The 27,624-nt window shown below is 40.1% G+C and overlaps 2 protein-coding genes across 19 annotated transcripts in view; one reads left to right on the top strand and one right to left on the bottom strand.

Annotated features, from left to right (window-relative positions):
* OSBPL1A (oxysterol binding protein like 1A) overlaps nucleotides 1-27,624 on the bottom strand; it is a 222,665-nt gene that overhangs the window by 116,921 nt on the left and 78,120 nt on the right. For 11 of the 17 annotated variants that reach the window (XR_016387606.1, XM_022586847.3, XM_022586844.3 and 8 more), the window contains 2 exons: nucleotides 16,553-16,659; nucleotides 2,559-2,675 (listed from right to left, as the gene is read on the bottom strand). The exons of 1 other annotated variant lie outside the window; for it this stretch is intronic. Coding sequence is in view for 11 of the 16 variants with exons in the window: in XM_022586847.3 (XP_022442555.2) it covers nucleotides 2,559-2,675; nucleotides 16,553-16,659 (224 nt within the window). In the remaining 5 variants the exon portion in view is untranslated. Of the gene's footprint in view, nucleotides 1-1,177; nucleotides 1,267-2,558; nucleotides 2,676-9,285; nucleotides 9,351-9,388; nucleotides 9,508-16,552; nucleotides 16,660-27,624 lie in introns of those variants that run through there. 5 more of the 17 variants (XM_022586848.3, XM_089895004.1, XM_022586855.3 and 2 more) reach the window with 5 other exon arrangements.
* Nucleotides 4,231-27,624, top strand: part of LOC149747612 (uncharacterized) — a 58,313-nt gene continuing 34,919 nt past the window's right edge. For both annotated transcript variants that reach the window (XR_016387608.1, XM_089895010.1), the window contains exon 1: nucleotides 4,231-9,990. Coding sequence is in view for 1 of the 2 variants with exons in the window: in XM_089895010.1 (XP_089751136.1) it covers nucleotides 9,167-9,990 (824 nt within the window). In the remaining variant the exon portion in view is untranslated. The remainder of the gene's footprint in view (nucleotides 9,991-27,624) is intronic.

A 27,624-nucleotide genomic window follows, 5' to 3' on the forward strand; every position in this document is an offset into this window, starting at 1 on the left:
GCAATCGGTGAAGAGTAAGGATCTGGAAAGCCTGACACAGGAATAACTGCTGAAGGAACTTGGAGATGCCTGGCTTGGGGAAGAAGAATTTATTGGTCGCTCCAAAAGCTGATGAATTGTCACAAGAGGTAATTCCTTTCACTTTTTTGTGATGCTGCAGAGCACAAACTTGAAACCATGAATTAAAAAAAAAAAAAGAAAAGAAGAGAAAAAACCTCGCCTTAATGTAAGTTTTAACTTTCTAGTATTTATAGTTTTCCTACAGTAGACTGGGTGGCCCTGAAAGATTATTCATGTATAAGAGTAGTAGTAGCAGCTAGAAGCGCAAGAGCTAACATCTAGGTATGTCTACTATATGCCAGATGTTATGGTAAATACTTGGTGTGCCACCTCATGTAATCCTCCCACAATCCTATGAGGTAGGTATTATTAACAATGAGGAAACTCAAGCTCATTGAGATGACACGACCTGCCTAGGATCGCAGAACCAGTAAACGATGGAGCCGGTGCTCGAACCCAGGTCTGGGTTTGACTCAAGCTCCAAGCCTGTAACCACTGGCACCCCCTGCCTGTATGTCCATCGATGGCAGTGTTTACATGGCACATAAAGGGACCATCTGGCTGGCAGGAAGTTGGAGAGAGGATTCTTGCAAATGGAGAAAAATTAGGTAACCTCTAAGATCCCTTTTTATAATTTTGTGGTTACATTTTCCCATGTTTTCATCTTACTTTTAAAATTTTCCTTTGACTTCAAGGTTTATAGAAATTTTATACTCCTAAAAACGGCTAAAGATCTAATAATTTCATTATAGAATGTTAAATTACCTGTCCAATTCTAACACCGAGGATAACCGTGCTCTGATTTTGAGAAACACATATTTTCCTTGATTAGTTCCCTTGTACAAGTGAAGGTAGGCTTGATTTTTCTCAAGTACAGTTGATCCTTGAACAATGCAGGGGTTAATCCATGTATAACTTATAGCGCACCCTCTGTATCCAAGGTTCCTCCACATCTGCTAATTCAGCCAACCACAGACCATGTAATACTGTAGCATTTACTATTCAAAAATATTGGCATGTAAGTGAATCTGTGGAATTTAAACCCACGTTGTTCAAGGGTCAACTGTATATCAATTTCCTTGTCTCATATTTTATATCTACCACCATTCAAACATACCTGCACTTTCACTTTCCTTTGTAGACAAGATAAAATTCTTTTCAATTGAGCAATTATCCTTCCAAATACAACAGCAAATCGACATTTGGTATCTAAAGTACAGAAAGATAACATAAAAGTATAATACAGATATATGAACTTAAACCAAGTCTACAGTCCATGGAAACCACATCCCTGCTTTGTGCAGTTGTTTTTTACTGACTGAAGGGGAAACAAGGGACTAAGGAGAACTGGCACTGTGCACCCTCCGCTACACTTGAACCAGGGTAACTTCTGAATGGTTTGAAAAATAATGAGAAAGCACTGCTCTGCAGGGTGGTTATGAGCCAGTGTAGAGTCTGGCAACCTTGGGGTCAACATCTGGATAGCAAACATGGTTAACTCCACTTAAAAAAAAATTATTTTCTTACAGCCAATTATATGGCTACTATAAAGACAAAAAGAAAACCCAGGAAACAAAAAGTGTTGGCAAGGATGTAGGGAAATTAGAACCCTCGCACACTGTTGGTAGGAATGTAAAATGGTGCAGCCACTACACAACACAGTATGGCGAGTCCTCAAAAAATTAAAAATAGAATTACCACATGACTCAGCAACTCCACTTCTGAGTATATGCTAAAAAGAATTAAAAGCACAGACACAAAGAGATACTTGTACACTCATGTTCACAGCAGCATTATTTACAACAGCCAAAAGGTTGAATCAACCCAAATACAACACTGATGGATGCACGGATAAACAAAATGTGGTATATATACATACAACGAAATAATATTCAGCCTTAAAGAAGGAGAAAATTCTAACACATGTTACAACATGGATGGACCTTAAAGGAATTATGCTGAGATAAGCCACTCACAAAAAGACAAATATTGTATGATTCCACTTATATGAGACTCCTAAAGTAGTCAAATTCAGAGAGACAGAAAGTAGCAGCATGATTTCCAAGGGCTAGGAGAAGAGGGGAATGATGGATGAGTTATTGTGTAATGTGTATAGAGTTTTAGTTTAGGAAGATGAAAAGGGTTTTGGAGATGGATGGTGGTGATGGTTACACAACGATATGAATGTACTTAGTGTCACTGAACTATGCGCTTATAAATGGTTAAGATGATAAATTTTATGCTATGCAAATTCTAGCACAAATAAAATAATTAAAAGTTTTTTCTCCAAATATAAAATAAACAGTTTGATTTGCATTAACATGAAAAATAAAAGGCTCCCGTTGTAACATATCACATAGCTTAAGTTGGGTCCTTGAAATGATCTACTACAAAGTCAACTAATATCAAAATGTATATGTTCTTCACATAAAATAAAACCACAGTATTAAGTACAAATCTGTTCCTAATGTTTTAACAACTATTTACTTAGTACTTACTACTTGCAGAAAAATCCCCAAATTATCATCATCACATCTGAATGCACTCTGGGGCACAGCCACGTGCAACCAATTCACAAGAGAACGTTGTAATCCAGTGATTTCCAAACTGGGAGGCTATGAAAACACAGAACAACTTCTGATACAATAATGGGGTAAGACCTACAAGTGATGGCGTCTACACAGATACCATGGACAAGCCACAAATCTGGCTCTGAATTCTCTTAAGGCCAAAACAGAAAGAGAAATACAATATGCCCTTTTAATTGTCCACAAGGAAGAAAATATATCACTTCTTTAGGGAAAACAAACTCCCTCCTTGTCCTTAGCTCTCATTTCTCATTCAGGGTAATATATAGGGGATTAAGAGTATTTGAGGGCAAAATAATCAATAATGCCACTTAAGCTAAATTGTTTTGAAATGCCCCTGAATAGAAATGGAGGGTGTAATTCCAACTTAAAATTCAGTGAGGGACATTTTTCAGAAAATCAAGAAAATATAGCCCAGGCTGTAGCATTCTGATGGTTTAATTTTAGGATAAAATTTAGAACATTTAGAGACATGGATAAATTCTATATATTCCAAAAATGTGACCTCAACTAAGCAAAATTTTCACAAAAAGATGGAGAGTGTTTCCTGTTGCGAACCTGGAATACAGGTATTCTGTGCATAATCCAAAGACACTGACATATTCTTGGCCATCTGATTATTTTTAAAGTTGGTATCCTTTTGTCGAATCGAGAAATTAGCTTATAAATGTCCACATCAGCTTTGAAACAAGGTGGACTGTCTTCTCTAACGGATGAATTTTCCTAATTCAAGCTGTGTGTGATATAGTGTGTTGTTCTTCAGCATTGAATTTGGAGGCAGATCCCTGGATCTGGCTCTAAGTGTAGCCCCTCCTAGCTACATAAACTCGGGGAGGTATTGAACCCTCTCTCCAGGCCCTACTCTCACCTGTAAGAATGGAGGCGACGAGATCAACCGTAACAATCATTTCGAACTGTGTTGTATGGAGGCACCTTAGTGGATGAGGAGGTGCTTTTACTTTTACTTCTCTCGTACACTGGCATCTACTTTAGCACCCAATAAAACCTGAAAATCACCAGACGTGTAGATGCTCTACAATCTAAGATTGAGTCTGACTCTGTGATTTTAAACAACTCATCCATACCACAAAATAAAGTAACAAAATTAAGTGAAGAAAATATTCAAAGTTAAATCATTTCTAAGAAATTTTATTAAGGAGAATTATATTCCCACACTTCATTTGCAATTCAGTTGTCCAGAACCCAGAACAACAAAATCTCCCTCATACCAGCATTTTAAGTGAAGGGTGATTTCTCAAGTACCTCAGAAAGGCACAGTGTCATGAATGTGGCAAATAAAAAGATAGGTAAAGGAACAGATGGTATCACTGCAGCTTAGGATCCAACCACTGGACATAACAACGTGTCCACTTCTCCACCCGGGGAGGCTCTGAGCTCCCTTCCCCAGAGGACAGACACCTCTTCTGAATCCCTTTCAACCACTGGGCGGAGCTCCAGTGCTTCTGGTCATTCCTACCACCACCGGCTGCTTCCCACCAGGGTTTCTCTGATCCAGCACCCCAGGCCACAAAACACTTGAACACCACTTCTCTGTCCCTGAATTGAGCAAAAAATCCTTTCAAGATATTTTTCTGAAAATAGAGCTCGGGAAGACTGTCTTAACATAAAACTGATGGGTTTATCCTTATCTCATTTGAGTCTCACAGCAACTCATGAAATAGGGAGAAGGGGTCTGTGTTAATAACCCTGTTACCCAGGAGCAATGTGAGGCCCAGAGTCAGACAGCAAGGAAAAAGTCACGAATGCCAGAGCCCATATTTCAGGACTCCAGGTAATAGGAGCTCAGACTCTACCATCTATGCCATCTTCCTACGCCTGCCCTATACTCTCCCTAACTTTGCCATCAGTTGGACTGTATTAGGAATAACAAAAATCATCAGGTACATAATGATGAACCTTTGAGCATCTAAAGAAAATTAGACACCAATTATCTTCTTTTTCCTCCTTGGTGCTGGAGCCAGGGTTCTAAGGAGAAGGAAAGAGCAAGATGAACAATGTTGAGCAGATAATGGAAAAATCCTGCAGGTATTGGGGGGGTGGCGGTGGTTAGAGTGTAGAAAACCGGGAGACAGAAGAAAAAAGTGGGGGCAGAGGGCAAGGGAAGACGATCATTCTTCTTCCACTGCACAAAGTATCTAGGGGTAGAAAAGAGGGGGTGAGGGAAAAAGAGGAAGAAGCTGAGCAGCAGCTGGGGAAGAGAAATGGAGAGAAATGCCAAGCAATGAAAACAAGGAAAGTTGGGTAAGAGAAAAAAAAAAATTGGAAGTAGTCAAAACCTTCCAGAAACTTTAGGTATTTTAAATATTAGGAGGGCAGTACTCTACATACAGTAGTAGTTCTCGGTCTGGAATGATGAAGTCTAGGAAATGTATTATTCAAGTCTATAAAATCATCAAAGTAATGGATAGAGTTAGCAGTGATATATTCACTATATTACAAAATACTAGAATTAGTATTGAAAATTGAAATCTAGAATTGAAATCTGGAAAGGAACAAATTTTGAACAAATTATCCAATTTAAGGAGACAGAGAATAATAAATGTATAGATACTAGGAAGAAAATAAACTCAAGGAAAAGTGACAGAGATAACTACAGAAATTTAAAAGAAAAAGATAAAATAGATAAAAGCTAGACAGTTCTTTGAAAAATAATCAAATAAACAAAGCCTTAATGAGACTGATCTTACAAACAGAGCAAAATTCATTTGGAAATAGGCAAATAAACATTAGAAGAAAGAAAATGGAAGAAGATTAGAAAAGGGAATACATAATTACAGAATGAACATAAGTTAAAAAGACAATAAAAGAATATTATGAACTTCCTTATAACAAACAAATTTCAAAACTTAAATGGAAATGATAAAATTCCTCGAAAGATGTAACTTGTCAAAACTGACCCAAAGAGAAACAGAAAACTAAAATAGCACTATATCCATTAGATACATCTAATTGGTCCAAAAAAAAAAAAACCTCACAAAGGTGGTTTTATAAGAAAATTCCACTAAATTTTCAAAGAACAGACCATTTCAATTTTATACAACTCTTCCGGAGAACAGCAAAAGAGAGAATACTCCCAAACTCACTATATGAGGCCAGTGTAACCTTGATAATAAACCCTGATGAGGACAGAACAAAAAAAGGAAATTACAAGCCAATCTCACTTATAAACAGATGTTAAAAACCAAAACAAACCAAACTGAGAAGAATGTTAAAAATAATACATTATGACAGGTTAGGTTTAGTCCAGGTACACAAGGATGGCTTATCAATAAAAAGAATCTGAAACTATAATTTGCCACCTTCACAAATAAAAGAAAAACCTCATGATTCTCTTGGTAAATGAATATTTGATAAGTTCAACACCCTTTCATGATAAAAAAAAACAACTCAACAATATAAGAATGAAAGGGAACTTCATTAACCTGATAAATGGTATGCACCAAATATCTTTCTCAACATGGAATCATTAGATTCCTTTTAAATACCAGGGATGAACATGGATTCCTACCACCTCGGCTGCTGTTCAACATTGTCCTGAAGGCCCTAACCAGTAGAGTAGAAAGAAGAAAAATAAATAAGAGGTATAAGGGCTGAAAGAAAGGAACAAAACTGTAATTATTCACGGACTGTCTACAGATACTGAACCCCAGTCTATCTTCATTATTTTTACTTTCTACTCCCCACTCACTCCTCTGCTCACTGCAGTCAGGCTTCATGCTGTCAAGCTTCTAAAACTTCCCCCATCAAAGACACCTGGCTACCAAACCGAACAGATGCGTTTCAGTTGCTACTTCACCTTCTTGGACCTCTTGTCCCCTGGCCCCCCAGGCTGCTTTTCCTCAGTGCATTCCACTGGCTCTCTTTCTTCCACAGACAGTATTCATCGTTTGATTTCAAACTTTAAACGACACTTCTCCTAGTATTATTATTTACTCCTTCAGCCTCGATCACCATGTTTAATCAGGTGGCTCCCAGTACTAAAGATTCCCAAGTTTTTATCGGACAAGTCAGGATGACCTTATTCAGATGTCATCGTGTTCAAAGGTGAACTCATCCTCCCCTTTCCTCCCTACTTCAGCCACCTTCTATCCTGTGATGACTTATGCCATGAATGTGGGGTCATCTAACTCTACCGGCTTCATTCCTCACACTCAATCTATGATCAGCTCCTACTCATATTGTGTATCTCAAAGTCTCTCTTCTCTCTGCTCTGTATCTTCCTTTCCTTTTCCACAGCCACCAACTAGGCTCAGACTCTGATTCTCTCTCTCGAATTCCTGCACCTGGCCACTCTGCTTTCAGGCCTGCCCTCTAATCCTTCTCATGAGGAACAAATCTGATTAAATCTCCCCCCCCACCCCGCCGATTAAAATCTCTCAGTGATTCTAACTGCCCAAAATAATCCAAACTCTTCAGGCATATTTTACAAAGTCTTTCAAGAAGACCGACCCTGCTTCTACTGATCTAGCCTTGACTTTCTCGTTACCTATCCCACTCTGTTCCAGTCTTAATGACCTATTTGCTGGAATTCATCCCTTTCTCTTCCCCCTATGTTGTGCTTTCTGTAAGAACCTAGTCAGTCATCTGGCTCCTGCAGTAATCTCTTAAGTTTTATGAAGACAGGCTGGTGCAGCAGTATCTGACAAGATGAACATTCTGTAAATACTTACTGAATTAAGGGGAAAATTTTACATAAAGTAATAGATATCAAATCTATGGTGCACCATTATAAAGTTGTATAGGGGTTACATCCTTAACACTCTGAAGTTAAAATGAGAGGAAAATTATGTCTGCCTATAACTCATTCAAAACTCATTAGCTAGAGTAGAAGTCGGACACTGCTCTCTGATTGGAAAACGGCAGTGAACAAGACAAACACAACTGCATCCAGGTTACAGTCTTGGTACTATCGTGAGATACAAAAACTCATGATGATAGATCTTGGGTCATACCAAGCATCACAAGGCTAATACATACACACAAACACACTTCACGCTACTAATTAAAATCTTATGTATTTCTGTTCAAAAACTTCACAAAAGTTACCAAAACGCAAACCAGCTTCATTTTACACAAACTTCACATTTATTTAACTTATGTCCCAGCTGCTTCCAAAACTAAGTTGTAGCAGTATATTTCTGGATTATATACACAACAAGCTAAAAATTCAGGAATAATGTGGACTAAGTAAAAATTCTAAATTCCTACTTTTTAAAGGAATTAGAAGTTTTCTTATAATCTTCATGGAGCTGATATTACACAATAACTACACAACCACAAATCACAATCCTTTTTAAGAGAATGTAAATGACAAAGTCAAAAACTGTACATAGAGCTTAAAGTATGGTGTTGCATAATTATTTTATGAAGTATGTATAATATTTAATATGTGCTTGGATCATATTTATATACTACCTTGATTATCGGTAGATGCATTTGCTTTTAATATGGAAAACCTAATAAGCTTTTTAATTTCTCCCTGTTCTGCACAGTGCACAACTACGGGAAGGGCCATTATGGGGTTCACTTTCACCATCAATGAAATCCCCTAAAATTAATGTTTAAAGAGCTCCTAAAGAGGGAAGACTAGAGTACTGCAATTATATTCACGGTGATACAAATCCCTTTAGGCCCCCAATCTAGTAAAAAGTAGTACTGGGACAAAGGCTAAAATAGCTCTCTGGGTCTTCATATTCAGATTAAACATCTACTCAATTCAAGCTGAGCTAACTTGCGAAGTCATCAGCTTCCAGGTCAAACATTATTTGGACCGGAGATTAACTGTGGTGTGTCCTCAAACTGAAAAGAAAATTTATATTTAGATCCCTATATTCTAGCCTACACATTACTCCACCAACACGCATTTCAAGCATTTTTCTCTTTTGCAAAAGATTCCTGCTAAGCAATGCTGTCTTCTAAATGAAATGCCTTCATTCTGTCTTTGAACCTAATTAAAATTAAGGAACTTTTAATAGCTTTAATAACCCTCAAAAGCTGGAAAAGCTCTTCCCTAGCATCTTCCCCTCCTTAGTACCACCCTCCCTCCAAATCCAGAAAAAAACCTGCACAACAGAAAACACGAAACTAGCCACATGCTGTGAATGCTGGGGACCATGATTCTCCACTGGTTTGGGCTACAAAGGAAGCCTATGAGTAATCAAAAATCCCTAATCAAAACAAAGTTAAAAGCCACCTCCCCACTCCCCGACCCCAGTATAATTTCCCTTTCTCTTCTCAATCCACTCAAGCATCTCCCCTCCTCGTTTTTTTTAGGGAATTTTAGCGGCCTCTGAACAGCGGATGGTAAGTTCATCTCAATGTCTGCCAGGGCTGAGACACGCGAAAAATCACTAACTTGTAAGGTTATTTAGGACAATAATGTCTTTTAGTGCCTTACTCCTCCCACTCCGGCCCTACCTGACCTACTACCAGTATTTAGCCGAAAATAATATCTGTTCACGTGCTTTACCCCTCAGCGGCTCTTCCCGCAGGAACCGATGCAAACACACAGCCGGCCGGGCGAGCAAGGTCCCCGGCCTCGCGCACCCCTCCCCACACGCCCGCGGCCGCGCTCCGCTCCACACACTCGCGCCCAACTCTTCTTGGATCCACTTACATCCCTGGATCTCGTCGGGCCACCCTCCTCCTTCCCTCCCCGGCGTCCCCGGACGTCCCCGGGCGTCCCCGAGCTGCCCCGGCGCAGGCACTCGCTCACCCACCTGGGCCGGGGCTCCCCGGCAGCGCGCTCCGCCCAGCGCTCCTCGAGGCTCCAGCAGGAATGCGCTCGGCCTGTTCCTCCGCCTCCACTCCAGCCCAGCCCGGAGGCGCGACCCAGGGCGGCACCGCAAGGTCTCCCTGAAGTCACCTTCGCGTGGCCCACCCCCCGGCTCCGGCGAGGTCGAGCAGAGGCGCGGCCCAGGACTGCGCCCAGGCCGCCCGAGGTCCGCGATGGCCCCTCGGCCACACCGCCACCCTCCAGGACTCCCGCCGGCAAATGGCCTGCGGCGGGCGGCTCCGCGGCGGCTGGCGTCGTCCGTCCCTCCTCCCCTTCCCCCTCCCTCTCCCCGGCTGCGGCGCCCGCTCGCTCCGAGGCGCAGGTAGGGACCTGTCAGGGGGCTGCGGGAGCAGCGCGCGGGGATTTTGGGGAAGGTGGCACCGCTCCCCGGGCTCTGCGAGCATCCGTGGAGGCGCCGGCCCGGCCCTGGAGCGGGCGCTGTACTGACGCCGGTCCTGCGGACGCGGCCCTGGCAACTTTTAAATGGCCAGCCTGCCCCCCGGGAAAAGCAGAGGGATCCTCTCTTCTGGAGTCTTCCATTCGAAGGTAACTGACACACAGGCTTACACTTAAGAGTTAACAGTCCGATTCCACAACAAAGACTGAGCTAGTCTGCACATATTTATTTTTCACACACTTCCTGGGCTACCATTTGAGCAATGAGGAAAACAACAGTATTGACCCTACTAACGTGAAACCTACTCACGTGAAATAGGTGTTTCTGATTCTGGCGACCCCTAAAGGGTGGACGAAGGCGTAAAGGTCAGTAAGACCCACCACATACATGATATACTTAAAAGTGGGATGTTCAGGCTAATGAAATTCCTCGTTAACTATGAGGTTCTGGTGAGGAAAAACAAACAGTAGTCTTAAACCTTTCTAAGGTATACAAATCTGTCCTCGACTTTGGGAAGCAGAGTAATACTGAACAAAATTGAGTATTTCTTTGACAAGATCCTAGGGTACTTTAAGTTCGCCCTTCCAGCAGTGGTGGCTGTATTTGCACTACAGATGAAAAACGTGTAAAAGATGAGACAAGGCCACACTCGGAAAAATGGGAATTAATGTCGGTGAGGTTTCAAGGTGTCTTTGAAAAGGCAGTTTTGTTTTTTTTTCATTCTCAGTTGGTGACTAAATATTATCACATTTTGAAAAGTCACATTTGTCACTGAAGAAGAGACCTTGCTACAGAATCTTTCTCCCTAGGCCCTAAAAATTAGAGAAAGAATTCAGTTTGCAAAAGTAGTACCAGGCAGCAAAACAAAACAATGAACAACAAAGGCTACTTTGTTTCAGAAGGCAATTTACAAAGCACCTAAAATGTGCCAGGCACTGTACTGAGGAACTTCACATAAAATAACTCATTTGCGTTCTCATTTTCAGATTTGGAAATGGAATTCCCAAACATATATTAATTTGCTCAGGGTCAAGATAGCAGAGTTTAGGTCCTGATTGGTCTGACCCAAAAGCTTGTATTCTTTCCTTTGTACATTCATTATTCATTTATTCAAGTATTCATTAACTGTCTACTAAATACCAAGCACTATGCTAGAAACAGACGCTACAAAAATAAGATACTTGAGGAGCTCCAGTTAAGTAAATATATAATCAGACAAGTAAATATATAGTGATACAATGTCATAAGCGCTGCAACAGCAAGGAACTCCTAGACTAGGAGGGACGTTAACTCAATTTTGAAGGGTGGAACCTGGGATTGCGAAATGGTTAGCAGTCATCCAACAGCAATCCTGAGAACTTTATCTAACAGAATGGCAATGAGGAATCTGTGTGCTGGCTTGGAGGAGACAGACAACTGAGATACAGGAAGTAAAAATGACAGGACTTGATTAAACATGGGGCTGAGGAAGAAGAACGAACCAGAGGCAGCTCCCATGTTTCCGGCTTGAGTTATCCAACAGGTAACTTTGAGTTGAATCGGTAACTCGGTTCTAGGCACTTTGGTTTAGAAATGCCTCTGATGTATCCATATGTAAATGTCCGAAAGGCAGCTGGATACAACTGGTTCATAGCTCAGAAGATCCAAAGTGGATATACCTGAATCATCATGGATTTCTGGGTTGAAGGAGTGGGAATTCTCCAGGGAGAATGCTGAGTGAGAAGGCCACCCACAGAAACCTAGGGAATACTAACATGCAAAGCACAGGCAGAAGAAAAGATGCTTTAGAAGAAGACTGAGGAGGAGTTGCTATACAGGAAAGAGAAGCCAGAAGAGGGAGGCACCATGGAAATCACAGAGAAGCATTCCAAAAAGCAAGCAGTAGTCAAATGCCAGACCCTTTAAAAAGACAAGCAAGATAATTTAAAGATGTTCTCTGATTAGCAACAAGGAGATATTGGCAAGAATGGTCTCAGTGGACTAGTTGAGGAATAAAGAAGTAGAAACAGAAGGTATCGCATTTTCAAAAATGGAACTGGAAAGGGATGTAGGGAGATAAAAGCTACAAGGGAGAATTCAGAAGAAGAGAGTAGCTGTTTTTGAAGACAGGAGACAGATGCCTCCAACAAAAGGAAAAAAAGATAAAAATCGGAATGAGGGACTAGTAGGGAGTTGGAAGCATGTACAATGTTCGCCTAACGCTTGACAATAAATTTTGCTCAGAATAGAGATGAGAGAGAGAAAGGTGAAGGCCTGAAAGATATAAACATTGCAAATGAAAAAGAGAGGGATTAAAGGACTCTGAACAGCTCAGGAAGCTAAATGAGTATTAGAAATCATGACTTTACAGAGTTATCAGTCCACGTGAGGGCATGGATTCTCTCCAAAGACTTTAGCATCTGGTCCAGAGTAGCAAGTACCTTTGGTTGGTTCCAACTGAGAGTCTGAATTGTTCCATTACATCACAAGCTTGGCATCACTATCTTCCCACCATACATTTGGGTTACATCCCTTTAGCCGTGAGGAGATTTAACATTTTATAAGTGAGTTTACACTAAAAACTGATTAGACTCATAATATCGAGGGGAGCTCAATAATACACAGACCCAGAGGGCACCAATGATGACTTCTGAATGACATTTTAACCACTTCTGATACCAACCTCTGGTGAGAACTGTAGAAAGAATGATTCATGAAACCAGTTTCTAGCCTTTTGAATGGAACTCTCAAAACAAGGTTAAAGAAAAACCACAGCCTTCACATTCTATTATAGTATGTTTCCCAAGTATATCATAAAACATACAGTAAAGGGGCTTCCCTGGTGGTGCAGTGGCTGAGAATCTGCCTGCCAATGCAGGGGACATGGGTTCGAGCCCTGGTCTGGGAAGATCTCATATGCCGCGGAGCAACTAGGCCCGTGAGCCACAACTACTGAGCCTGGGCGTCTGGAGCCTGTGCTCCGCAACAAGAGAGGCCGCGGTAGTGAGAGGCCCGCGCACCGCGATGAAGAGTGGCCCCCGCTTGCCACAACTAGAGAAAGTCCTCGCACAGAAATGAAGACCCAACACAGCCAAAAATTAATTAATTTTAAAAAAATACAGTAAGGTTGCCTTTAGTAGATCAATCACAAACTTTACAGCTTATCTTATATATTGCCGTTTTTTTTCCGACAACATAAGTAGTGTTATTTCAAGTAAAATACACCTTCATAATGCCTCATTTATGTAGAGGTCATGTGGATACTTGGAATATCTAGGCTGTATCAGAGAATCTCCAAATAAGCAAAGAACACCCACATACCAGAAGGCCCCAGACCCTAAAGCCTGTGCTCACTGTCAAGCCAAGTTTCTCACACTAAGCCAGCTTACTCTTACTGCGGACATAATTTTACCAAGTTTGGTTACTGGTTTTCTTTTTAACGAACGGGAGATTAGTATGAGTAAATCAGAAGGGATCAGTATTCCGCTGCTAGAGGCAAGCACCCAGTTGGTCTAAAGAACAGGAGAGAAGAAAATTTTAGAACCATAAGGAGTAAAAAGGAATTCGAAAAGCATTATCAGGATTGGGCCATTTAATCAAAAAAGAGTCCTGTAAACATTATCCCCTGACGGTATCTCTGTATTAAGGCAAAGAGTAATTACAAACATACAAAAGGACAATCCTGACGCACCCAGAAGAGATAAAGTATGAAATCTTCAGTTTAAGAAATGTGTAAGATTCAGAGTAACTGTCCTCAAAAAAGATTAGAATAAAAACATATTTTCTGCCACTGGGGCTGGGGTCACTTACACCTATCGGGTCCCCATTCTGTGCCAGGTGCTATGCAGAGTTTTGCCAATCGGATCTCACTTACTTCTTAAAACACTCTTTTTTGGTTGGTCACCACTTTGAAAAGGAGATTATGTTTTACTGAGGTGAAGACAGAGATTACATAGCAGAACCAGGAAACGGACTCAGGTCTATGTGAGTTCAAGCTTATCATTGCTCTTCTAATAAACTTTTTGGATAATGAAAATAAAATTTATGATGCCTGATACATAAGGCATTACAGTGCACAATTACTCCACTCTGACCTCAATTAAATTCCTATGTTGTAATTCTTAACTACTTGATAAGACCAACTTCAATGATGCCATTTATCTTTCAAATATTTTTTAGGCCTTCTCATCGTCTATAATTGTATTTCTCAGAGGGAAATCCATGGATTTCTACTGAGGGCCCCACAGGGTTGATATTTCATAGAACTACTAAAAAGAAAAATCTTAAAATACTCTAAAAACAATGAATGCTATTTACTAAATGAATACTTTGTGCTCTTGTGATATGCTAATATGGTCTATATACCTATTATTCATCTACATACATCTGATCTCCACACCCAACCATCAGGTGTTTACATATCTTTATTCTTCAGAAACTTGCCCAAGGTCCCACAATTGGTTAGGGCAAGACTGAGATTTAAAAGAGGTCCATTACACTTTCAGACCAGGGCTCTTAATGACTTTCTACATGGTCTCTCTTATATGAAAGATGAAGGTATCAAAGTTCAGAGAACTTAAGTAGCCCATTATCTCTTAAATAATAAGTAATAAGGATGGAAACACAACACAATCATTCCACAGTCAAATAAATTTTCTTTAGACAACACCACCTCCTCCCAAAACAAGATAAAACCAATGTTAAAGACACAGAAGCTCCAAGATGCCATCAGAGAAAAGGGGTCACAAGTGTTAATTAGACAGCATCCTACAATAACAACCGTGGACTTACACTCAGGGCTTACTATGTGTCAGAAACTATGCTAAGCATTTTGCTTACAATTATCTTACTTAATCCTGATGACTAATTTTAAAGGCGTAAAGAGGTTAATTAGGCTAAACTTTAGGCTAATATTCTTCCACATGTAAATTTACACACAGAGGTGGCTATTTTTTTTTAATCCGTTAAAGATTAGGATATGTTGGCTTCTTCAGAAATTAAAGTACTTCTAATCTAGTGTTCACCTTAAAACTATACAACCCGAGAACAAAAAAGTTATCAATACATTCATCAGATACCACACAGGAGATGTGAATTTAGTTTTACAAGGTAATATTACCTGAATCCTGTAACATCATAATTTGTTCTGTTCTGCAATGTTCTGCAATTCTATCATCCTATTTGGATTTATTTAGGTCACTAAATCATTCCTCATTTAAACAAGCCAGAATATGAAATTTGCAAAGCAGCAAAAACAGAAATGCTGAGAAAGGATATTTTCAAACACCATTAGGAGAATCTACCAATTAACATGTTTAATGAACAATTATGTTTTCCCATGGTATTTAATAGAATTCTGTTGAAAGACTTTCTGTAAGTTTGTTTTAAATGAGTTCAGATTATTATTACATATTTTTTCTTATTCTCCAAATAATTATGGAATTTGTGGTATACATAAAAAACAGAGCATTTTCAAAATTTCACATGAATTCACAAGGCTTCTTATTTTAATGATGGGAAAATAAAATTTTAGATCCTTACATATAAGAGAAACATATATAAGACCATTTTCATCTATCTTGTTTTAACACCAAAACCTAATCTCTAACCAAAAGGCACAAATCGATTGTAACAAGAATAAGAAAGTCAGTGACCTTGGAGAGTATTGTGCTAAGTGAAGTAAGTCAAACAGAGGAAAAACAAATACCATATGATTTTACATATATGTGGAACCTAAAAAAAAACAAAGAAATTTGGTGTCTTAATCTAAAAAGTTGAAGATTAAACATGTGTAGAAATTAAATGCAAAACAAAGCCTATTGCTACTTGGCTTGCATTAAAATCATGAAAATGAAGGAAAAAACATAAAAAAGAAAAATCTTAGTTCAGGCAAAACACACCTGGGGCTTCCCTGGTGGCGCAGTAGCTGAGAATCTGCCTGCCAATGCAGGGGACATGGGTTCGAGCCCTGGTCTGGGAAGATCCCACATGCCGCAGAGCCACTGGGCCTGTGCGCCACAACTACTGAGGCTGCGAGTCTGGAGCCTGTGCTCCGCAACAAGGGAGGCCCAGATAGTGAGAGGCCCACGCACTGCGATGAAGAGTGGCCCCCGCTCGCCGCAACTAGAGAAAGCCCTCGCGCAGAAACGAAGACCCAACACAGCCAAAAATAAATAAATAAATTTATATAAAAAAAGAAACCACACCTTAATGACTTTTCAGTCCTTAGAAGAAGAGTTACTAATGGATGACATACCACTTTTACTTATATTTGGAAGATCAAATGGCAAATTTTTAAATGGGAGAGAGCGAGCAGCACAGAGCACAAAAAATATTTAACCCATTAAGCTGAGTTCACATAGGTAAGTATGATAACAATCTATTTGCTAAATAAAAGTATGTATTTTTCATATAGAGACCTTTTGTTCCTAGAACACTTTCATAGTCCGTCTTATCAAAATGTCACGACAACCCCGAGTGGATCAACTTTAAACATACTTGTTAAATATGGGTACATAAACAAGTTAAATGATATGAACAGAAGTGATTTCAGAATTATCCTGCTTAATCAAGAATAAATAAGTTCTAACTTTTGGTGAAAAATGAAACTGTCGTTGCCTTTATTAACTCTATTTTCTCCTACCTTTGGACAGTTTGAAAGCAATGATGTACTGGATGATCAAGTGTGACACCCAAACAATTATTTAAAAAATTCAGTTGCAAACTACCTACCCCTTCTTGTTTGGTGAAGAGATTAAGGCAATCACTCAAAGCTACACAAGTTTCTCTAGAAGCTTCAGAGACAACTTCAACTTTCTGAAGGAATGATGGAAGCATCTCTATAAATAAAAAAATAAATAAAATGAGTAGGATTTTAAGTAACCTTAAAGTAAACTAAGACCATAAACGTATTTTTATATCTACTAACCTCATGTTTCCTTCTAGCTGCCTTAATAAGCAAAGCATATAGTATATTCCTTGGGCATCATAATTAAGCACCTACTTTATGCAGGGCACATAAATTAGTACAGAAAACGAAAGAACAAAGCTTTGACTTAGAAAAGCCTATATCCTAAAAGGAGAAGAGCCAGGACCTATTAAAAAAAAAAAAAAAGGTTCATAGGAATAAATAATACAATGTTTAAGAAAAACAGCTGTCAAGAAGGACTGATATCATTACTTATAAAACATTAACATTTCCTTTCATGATATTCATTACCAGATAAGTAATTTTATTCAAAGGCAAAGTGCTAAAAAGACACAAAAATAATCCTGTAGTTGACAATGATGGCTAACAGATCTGAAGGCGGCATTAACTCAACTTCCCCTGCTTTTTTTTAATCTCATTAATAGGTTTTTAATATGATTTATTTAATAAATAAATAAAATTTATTTATTTTATTTATTTATTTTTGGCTGCATTGGGTCTTCCTTGCTACGTGCGTGCTTTCTCTAGTTGTGGTGAGCGGGGGCTACTTTTCATTGTGGTGCGTGGGCTTCTCATTGCATTGGCTTCTCTTGTTGCAGAGCACGGGCTCTAGGCACGCAGGCTTCCACAGTTGTGGCTCGCGGGCTCTAGAGTGCAGGCTCAGGAGTTGTGGCGCACAGGCTTTGTTGCTCCACAGCATGTGTGAACTTCCCGGACCAGGGCTTGAACCCTTGTCCCCTGCATTGGCAGGCAGATTCTTAACCACTGTGCCACCAGGGAAGCCCTCCTCTACTTCTTATTTGGATAAATGTTTCGTATAAATAGGTCTTTCACTCTCAAAACTATGTCCCTGTCGAGGTCCAGCATCTTTCAGTATATGTTAAATTGGGAAATAAACGATAATATCAGTATCTCCTCTGGACCCTTAAAGAAAATCTTAATCCACTCTACCATTACGGAAAACAAACAAACAAAACAAAATTAACATAATGTTGGCAACAGAAAGCTGTAAAATACACACACGTCACTTAAGTGAAATGTCACATCCTGTCCAGACTAATGTGACAGAAATGTACTTAGTTGAAATAGCTTGGGATTTTATGTTGATTATACATTAGATCCTTTACATCTGTCCCTTCCATCAAATAAAAAAAATTAAGAAAGCTTTAAGAAAAAATAACTTAAAAGAGAAAGACAATTAAATCTGTAGCATCCTATGTATTTTAAGTAATTCTGATTTACCTAAAACACTATTCTTAAAACATGGTAAACAAGGTCAATAAACAAAGAATCAGGTAAATCCAAATGCCAGCAATTTGCAATGACTAGGCCATAAAACAGTAGGTTCCATCAAGAAACAAAAGTTTTCAAATGGGAAATGGAAAGAAAAATAAAATCTACAGAGAACATATGACAAATTATTTAGCCATTATTCTAAGTGATAAAGTTGTATTGCTCTGTTTTGTTCTTTTTTAAATTTTCCAAATTTTTTATATGAACATGATTTATTTTAGCAAAGACAAGTCCTTATCTTGGAAATATTATTTCTCAAAACTCATAAGTCAGGGTTTCCCTGGTGGCGCAGTGGTTGAAAGTCCGCCTGCCAATGCAGGGGACGCAGGTTCATGCCCCAGTCCAGGAAGATCCCACATGCCGCAGAGCGGCTGGGCCCGTGAGCCATGGCCGCTGGGCCTGCGTGTCCAGAGTCTGTGCTCTGCAATGGGAGAGGCCACAACAGTGAGAGACCCGCGTACCGCAAAAAAAAAACACAAACAAACCCAAAAACCCTCATAAGGCAAAAGTGGGCAACAAAAGGAAAAGGTCAGGGACTTCCCTGGTGGCACAGTGGTTAAGAATCCGCCTGCCAATGCAGGGGACACGGGTTCGAGCCCTGGTCCAGGAAGATCCCACTTGCCTCGGAGCAACTAAGCCCGTGCACCACAACTGCTGAACCTGAGCTCTAGAACCCGTGAGCCACAACTACTGAACCTGTGCCACAACTACTGAACCCGTGTGCCGCAACTACTGAAGCCTGTGCGCCTAGACCCCATGCTCCGCAACAAGAGAAGCCACTGCAGCGAGAAGCCCGTGCACCGCAACCAAGAGTAGCGTCCGCTCGCCACAGCTAGAGAAAGCCCGTGTGCAGCAACGAAGACCCAATGCAGCCAAAATTAAATAAATAAATTTATAAAAAAAGAAAAATAAAGGAAAAGGTCAGAGTGAATGAAAGTAATAAGTCTTTCATTAATATCTGGATATAAACACCAAATGACATTTTATCATATTTTTCATCTTATGGAATAGAATTTCCTAGCTGTTCTTAATAATACCCAAATAATTGAAAACTACTATATTCTAAAGTAATTTTGACTTTACATACTATTTCTTTTTGAACCTTTGATACACACTGTGAAGATTTATTCTGTACTTAGTTGCTAAACAGCAAAAGAGAGTACCATATGCTAGATGCCATGTGACTTAAATAGTACCTCGACAGATGTCTTACACAGAGCTGGGGACCAGGGATGTGAGGAGATGCACAAGAAAAAACAGACATAGCCTCTGCCTTCCAGAAATCATCTGGGTAATCTAGAAATTTTCCATTTTCATGGCACAAAGGATAGGAAGATGGTAGCACAGCCATTCATGGCTACATTTCTTTTTATTAAATGCCATCACATGCTTAACCATCTCCAGTTTTGTCTATGTTTTAGATATCTCGCTTAAGATACTTGTTGATTAGCATAAAACAAACATTAAATCTCTAAATAAATTTTAAGGAGAATTTTACAAATTTTTAAACGAAATTGACTCTGCAAGCTTTCAAAAGATATTCTAAGAAATATATATTAAGACAAGTTTATAAGAATCTATTATTCAGAGTGTGTCAAATTCTTCTGTCCAAAACAGAGTCAAAAGTTACGTAACTTGTCTGACAAGCTAGTATTCAAACAAGATGTCAGAATTAATATTAACTTGCACCGTGGGACGGTGTAAAAACCGTGGACTCTGGCAAATACTCTGGGCAGTGCTGCATATCAGGGACAGTCGGTTCACACTGGCGTGCCTCTTATACAATGTCGTCTGCATACTGATTACATAAAAGGAAAACTGCTAAGCTTCTAGAAAAGCTACCAACTGGGAAATCACTGCAAATATGTTTTAGCCAACTAATATTTAGAGACTGAGCCGTAATAAATAAATGCAAGAAGGCCAGTATGTTAACATATCTGGCCTACTCTGAGAACTGGACACTGTTAATTTGAAAAAAAAAAAAAAAGTTATTTTTTGTACTAAAAATATTGTTGAACTCGGGAAAGATGCTGGAAGATCATATGTGAAAAGCTTAACTTTAGAGACATGTATAAAAAGCTCACCATCTGTCGTTTTCATGATTACACTGTACAATTTTTAATTGGGTAAGTTTTAAAACTAGTGGGGAAGAGCTTGTTTCTTGTTGTTAACAAACTAAACCCTAACGCAGAAAACTTCCATTGTTCTCCTTATATAGAAAAAGTCCACACTCCTTAGACTAACATTTAAATCGTTCCATAAACAGTCAGCTTCAGCCAGACGGTTTTCCTGGAACTATTTGTTTTCCTAGAAATATTAACCTATTATATTTTACTGCTTCTAAACTTTTGTTAAAGATGTTCCATCTTCCGTGAATAATGGAAATAATTATTCATATTCAGAAGTTTCCCCACTTAACTAAAACTTTTTTTTTTTCAAGGCCAAGTTTAAATGCTATCCTCCCCATTGAGCCGTCCTTAAATATCACTGTGGGATGTGACCTCTCCTACTGGACTCCAAAAGGAGCCACATCCACTTGTAATAGAGAACATGGGTAGTACGTATGCTGAATCTGCTACCCTCGGTAAACTCTAAACCTCTTTAAGCCCCCAAATACCATGCACTGAACTTTGTACAAAGAAAAGACTCAAATGTTAAAAGACTAAGGAAAATAATAAAAATATTTTATTCCCATGGCTTACATAGAAAATCCAAATAGTTCTGGATTATTTAATTTTACATCAAAAGAATTACTGTATTTTAGTTTAAAAATATATAAGATACAAACATTTTCATTTATATTACTACAGGTTGGCTAATTAGGGCAGATTGATAAATTATTTAAAACTACATTTTCTTTTTACTTGAGGCATAAGAAAATATAGTTTGCTTGTTTTTCAACATTCACTCAAATATTTCTATCACTGGGGATAAGATATTTTAAAAAAATAAACTGGATGAATGGCATTTCATTTCCTCTACCTAGTCCTTCTGGGAACAGTGCTGCCTTAAGTGTGTGTGTGTGTTTTTTTTTAAGTAAACACAAACAGCAGAGAGAATAAACAGTCCCAAAACTATCTAGTGACAAAGCTAAGGTCATAGGAAATAAAGAAAATATCAAAATAAGACAATTTCTCTCTTGTGGTGAAAAAAGTGCAGTGCATCTGACTACATGTATGAGAGACATGATCTAACCTGCATGAGAAGAGGTGTTTTTAAAGTTATCTCATAATTGGAATTATATAAATGCCTCAAGAAAATCAGTACTATCTCCTCAAAATGGAGAAAAAGATGTCTGCACATAAAAATCAACTATTCTTCTAGAAAACTTCTACTACATAAAGCCGTAACTTAAAAAAAAATCGAGATTGGTAACGTTATATAAGATGTAAGAATATAAATTTATCTGTTTTTTGTTCAAATTAAGATGATTAGCTTGAAATCAATCACCCAGTAAACAAGTACCACTGACCATTAGACCTGTATGTCTACATATATACAACTTAACACCAGTTGCAACAGAAGTATAAAATATATAGTTCAGAACAGCATGTGTTAAATGAGTTAAAGCATGAGGTAAATAAGAATAAGAAGATAATAAAAGGGATGTTATAAGATATAAATAGCAAACAAATTGTACATACATAAAAAATGTTACATATTCAGAGAAAAGAGTTACCATTATGGGATGCAGTAATAAAGTGAAGTTTGATAAAAGTAATGGGATTTGAGCCTGATCTTGAAGAATAAGCTTTTTTATTGTTAAATACAATGCCCAATAAAATGAACATATCCAAAATATCTGTAACTATTATTTTCAGATAGTACTGAAAATACTGGTCCTGAGAGGAAGAGAGTCTCAGAATTATGAGAACTCGAGAGGTTAGAGGATTTGCATCTACCATTTATCGAGTGGCTACCATGTGGCAGGCACTACACTCCAGGTGCTGGAGATAGGGCGTAAGTAACTGAGAAACAGTTTTTGTCCTTACAAAACTTGCAGTCTAGCAAGGAAAACAGAAAATAAAACAATTATTATTGAATGAACAGTACTGATCAGAGGGCATCTTTAGAATAGTAAGAGGGAAAAACATATTTGTTGGAAAAAATAAATTGAATTAATTTAAAATTTTAGAAAAGAGTGTACCAGTTAGGAAGACCTTTTGGGGTCAAAACAGGGAAGAAGCCAGCAGAACTATGAAATGTATTTTGCATTCTTTTGCAAATAAGAGTGAAGGGAGGGCTTCCCTGGTGGTGCAGTGATTAAGAATCCGCCTGCCAATGCAGGGGACATGGGTTTGAGTCCTGGTCCGGCAAGATCCCACATGCCGCGGAACAACTAAGCCCGTGTACCACAACTCCTGAGCCTGTGCTCTAGAGCCCAAGAGCCACAACTACTGAGCCCACACACCTACAGCCCGTGCTCCGCAACAAGAGAAGCCACTGCAATGAGAAGCGCGCGCACTGCAACGAAGAGCATCCCCCACTCCCTGCAACTAGAGAAAGCCCACACACAGCAACAAAGACCCAACGCAGCCAAAAATAAATAAAAAATAAAAATAAATAAATTTATAAGAAAAAAAAGTGAAGGGAGGCAAGGAGGAAGGTTTTATTGATTAAAATCTCCATCAAAGGCTATGACTGGGGAGTTCCCTGGTGGCGCAGTGGTTAAGAATCTGCCTGTCAATGCAGGGGACACAGGTTTGAGCTCTGGTCCAGGAAGATCCCACACGCCGCGGAGCAACTAAGCCCATGCGCCACAACTACTGAGCCTGCAAGCCAGAGCTACTGAACCTGAGTGCCACAACTACTGAGCCTGCATGCATAGAGCCCGTGCTCCATGACAAGAGAAGCCACTGTAATGAGAAGCCTGTGCACCGCAATGAAGAGCAGCCCCCGCTCGCCACAACTAGAGAAAGCCCGCACACAGCAATGAAGACCCAACGCAGCCAAAAATTAATTAGTTAATTAATTAATTAGGAAAAAATAAAGGCTATCATTGGATTTGCATCACTCCTCACTGTACTGTCCTGGCAATGAGCTCCTAACCTTCTTTGTGGTAGTGATCTTGTGAGAAAAACCAGTCAACAAAGGATTCAGGTAGAGTCACATGTGACCCAGGGAGCTCTGTCTCCAGCAAAGTCAAGGGAGAGGCACTAGTAGGGTCTGTGCCCCAACAAATAAGGTGAAGAGTGAGAGAATTTGATGATGTTTTCTCCTATAGACTGGGCAAAATAAATACGAGTAATAAATCACTTAGTTTCATAACCTCTTTGCATCTCTATTTGACTCCTCATCCTGGCTGTCTGAAAGGAAGCCTGGACCCGGGAGAGCAGCTCCCTCGCCAGTGCCCTGTATGACAGACCTGGGCAGGAGCAGCTGTGGTGGCCTGAGCTCTGCTTGCTCTTCCCGCCCCTTCTAAGACCTGAGGAGGCTGGGTCTGCCCAGAGGGGAAGATGGAAACACAAAGTGCTACAGTAAAGGGGATTAGTGCCATGACAGGGAAAGTGGAGGGTGGTTTGGAAACACATAGTAAGAACACTTAGGCCCATCCTAGAGAAGCCAAGAAGTTTCTAGAAGCTACACTTAAAAGATGAGGAAAAGCTAGTACTTCACACAATGGGAACAAGACCCTAAAGCATGAGAAAAGTTCAGTGCTACTGAACACTGAGTAAGAGGAAGGAAGAGGTGAGAGGTGAGACTGTTGATGCGAGCAGACACAGGTCAAGGTAGAGTGCAATTACCCTAAGGCACTGGAGGCCACAAGACCTGATCTGTCTTTAGAGGCCCCTCTCAAACCACACTGTGGAACACTCCCTGGAGGCAGCATGGCCAGACAAGAGGGGCTGCAACCTACAGGCAGGACGGCTGTGGCCTACGTCAGTGTACTGATGGAGGGACAGAGAAGGGGACAATGGAGAGACAAAGGAGACACAGAACGTGCTGCGCAGGAAGGATGTGCTCCAAGGTTAAGGGGACTCCAAGGTTTGGGCTCAGGAAATTGTATCAAACGGTCATGTGTTCTTTCAGATGAAAAATACCAGAAAGAACCTCAGGACAAGAAAAAAGAAAAAAACTGACAGGAAAAATAAAGAGGATTTCTTTGTTGCGAGCTGGAAACTTCAGCCCTGCATCAATCCCACCGTCCCCTCGAACTTCTGAACGGGAGACTGTAAGGATTTGAATAGCACCTCAACTACAGCAGCCAAGTGACTGTCCTCAACAAATTCTACCTTTCACTGTAGATGCAGATCTAGGGATGAAAATCTGTAACCTTTTCTAGTTCACAGATCAAAAATTTAGGAGTAAATATAGATTTCTCCATTTAGTCCAGACTCATTATTTTCTAAGAGCAGTCTCTAGAGCCAGGGTGCCCAGGGGCACACCCTGTCTGGTTTTTTTAGTAGCTGTGTGACCTAAGACAAGTTACCTAAGCTCTCTGTGTCCCTGTTAGCTTATTTATAAAATGGACATTATAGCTGTTATGTGCTAACGCTGGGTTGTTATAAGGAATAATAGAGTTAATATATGCAAAGTATACAGAACAATGCACAAAAAAAGGCTGTATGTGCCTGCTGTTATTCTAGACAATACAATTTGTGGGTTACTGATATATTTTACATTAGAAAGTGCATGGGACACTTGTGGTACCTGACTTACTAAGTTGATGGAGAAACATCCCTCTAATCCCAACCCATAAAGATGCTGATAAAATAATAATAATTAAATAATATATAGCAGAGTTTGAAGGAACAAAATCCCAGATATGCTGGAAACCCACAGAAAAGTCAAGGCTGACAGAAGAGGCACATGCCAGTGAGGGCATGGTAGGGAAGGCCAAGCACAGGGGTGTCAGAGGTCAGCTAGGACATAAAGCAGGGGCTGAAAGCTGTGCCTTCACACCTACATGAGGGGGAGATGTGGCTCTGGCCTCACCAAGCAGAGCAAGGCCTTGACCCCCAGTGAAAGCAGAAATGGGCTCAGGGAAGCAGTGAAGAAGGGTATTTTCTGCCTAGTACTGTGGGTGGGAATCATGAAAAACAGAAATCCCTAGCTCATGCTGCATCTAGATATGCAATCCAATTTTAAAACTATTACATCAACAGAAGCAGACACAGAACTACTGTGTAGGGACACTTCCATAATCCAGGAGGCAGAAAAAAACAAGCTCTCAATAAAAAGCTAAAATCCACCGTGAAGGAAACAATCCATCCCAAGGGACAGTTAGCCACAACAACTTGAGATGTAAGAACATGCTGAAAAGAGCTTTAACTTTACACGCTTAAAATGATGAGAGATAAAGTTCGAAATGTATGTAACATGGAAGAGCAGGCTTCTATGGAAAAAACTAAAACTTTAAAACCACCACCTAGAATTTCTAGAATTATGAAATACAATTAGGATTAGAAAGTCAAAGGATTAAACAGCCAAAAGAGATCGAACTGAGAAAGAAACTGAAACTAGAAAACAGATCTGAGGAAACTGCTCAGAATGTAACAGAAAAATAAAAAGAGAATGAGGAACTAAGAGGTGGGGAGTAAATAAGAAGGTTCCACACATACCCACAGGAGTTTCAGCAGAACAGAACAGAACGGATGAAGAAGCACAGTGTGAGGAGAGAATGGCGAAGAACTTTCCCAGATTGAAGAAAGAATGAATGAGTCTTTGAATTAAAAACCACCTCAAGCAGCGGATAGCAAGACAGATTAAAACTGCAAAACACCAAAGACAAAGCGGAGATCTTTGAAAAGCCGTAAGTGAACATAAAAAGAAAAAAAAAAAAAAAAGACTGTTCACCAAATAATCATTATTAGAATATCAGAAGCCAGAAGAAATTGGAATCACATCTTCAAAATGCTAATGGACGGTAACTGTAACCCAGTGGGGGTAAAAAAAAAAAAAAAAAAAAAAAAAGATTTAGATGAGAGAGAAATTCTACCACCCACAGATCCTCAGTGAAAGAACTAGTCACAAGTCTGCCTCAGGAAAAACACTGAATCCACGGGAGAAGAGTAGGATATAAAAACCAATGGCACTGACTGCAGAACCCCTATTGGTAAAAGAATGCAAAACGCTCTCCAGTGTGGACAGCTTCTTCCCCAATTTGTTTGTCTCTAGAAGGTCTCACCGAATTATACAATCTGTTCACTCATTAACTTGAAAGAAAAAATGCAGTACTTGTTTCTCCCTGAGTTCAACAGAAATAAGTTATAAATTTATTAGCTAAATACGTTATTCATTTTATTCACTCACAATGCGTGTGTGTGTGTGTGTGTGTGTGTATGGGAGGGGAGGATGGGTAGGAAGGAGAGGGAGAGAAAGAGGCAAGCGAGTACAAGCACCTACCACATGCCGTGCACTGTTTAGGAGCTGAGGATAATCGGTGAATAAAACAGACCAAAGTTCCTCCCTTCGTGGAGTTTATATTCCAAAAGGAGAGGCAGACAATCAACTCCACACACATATATAGGAAGGTTGATGAGTGACAAAGAGAAGAATAACACAAGGAAGGGGAGAGCCAGTGCTAGAGATGGAAGTTTAGCTGGGACTTGGCATCAGTAATGTCCTGGCAGGAAGAGCCAGCAAAGTCAAAGTGTAACTGAAAAGAATTTTACAGAGATGACGCACAACGATGAGCCTGAGCGAACTAACAGAGAGGCATGCAGGACAGTTACTACCCTGGGACAGCGGGGCCAAGGGAAGGCACAGGAGGAGCTGGAGTCACAGAATGGGGCCCTGGGCCGGGTGGAGCCCAGCAGCAGGGTTAGACCACAGCTTGCAGGAGGGAGCGGGGTAACCCCGACCTACTCCTCCTCCCACCCCTCCACCCATCTCCGCACAGGACCTCCCATTTGCTGGACCCAATCAGAGGGCTAAGGGCAAAGAAGCCCTAGTAATACTCCTAAAGTCGACAGTGATCATGGGCCCAGGGCACCAAGCAGGGCAGAGAACAGCCGTGGAGGAGCAAACCAGTGCAGGCAGCAAGAGAGGGCCTCAGTCGGAAGGTTCTGCTGGTTTAGAGACCTGGGGAGGGAGGGCGAACCCTGGAGTAAAGCCTTACAGGCAGAGGTGCCAGAACACCCACCCAGGCCCAAGGCAGCTTTGAGGGACAGCAAGAAGGCCAGTGAGGCTGGAGAGAGGCAGGTAGGGAAGGACTCTGTCTTTCACTCTAAGTGAGAAGACCTGGAAGCAAATGCATGTTTTGAGCAAAGGACATCAACCCACTGATGCTTTAGAAAGATCCCTGGGGCAGGGACTGTAGGGGCAAGGGTGGGATCTGAGTCAGGAGGCTGTTTTAATAGTGCATGTAGGAGACGAGGGTGGCTTGGACTGGGGTGGCAACAGTGAAGGTGGTGATAAGAATATTTACTCAAAGCCTAGAATTTTGAGGAGAGTGTTAAGTGGGTTGAATAAAAGTGCTTTTCCTTTTAAGATTTTCTTCTTTTAGATAACTGAAAACATGCAAATGTCTTTAACCAGGGATTTACTATGTACACTTAGTAACATGCAATAAAGTGCATGCATTAAACTTGGCATGTAAAGTAATATATCTTTTTTGGGAAGTAACTTAGCAGTATATATC

Source organism: Delphinapterus leucas, chromosome 14 (genome assembly GCF_059928025.1).
Source record: "Delphinapterus leucas isolate spDelLeu-1000000601 "Yukka" chromosome 14, BTC_Dleu_Yukka2, whole genome shotgun sequence".
Taxonomy (NCBI): Eukaryota; Metazoa; Chordata; class Mammalia; order Artiodactyla; family Monodontidae; genus Delphinapterus; species Delphinapterus leucas.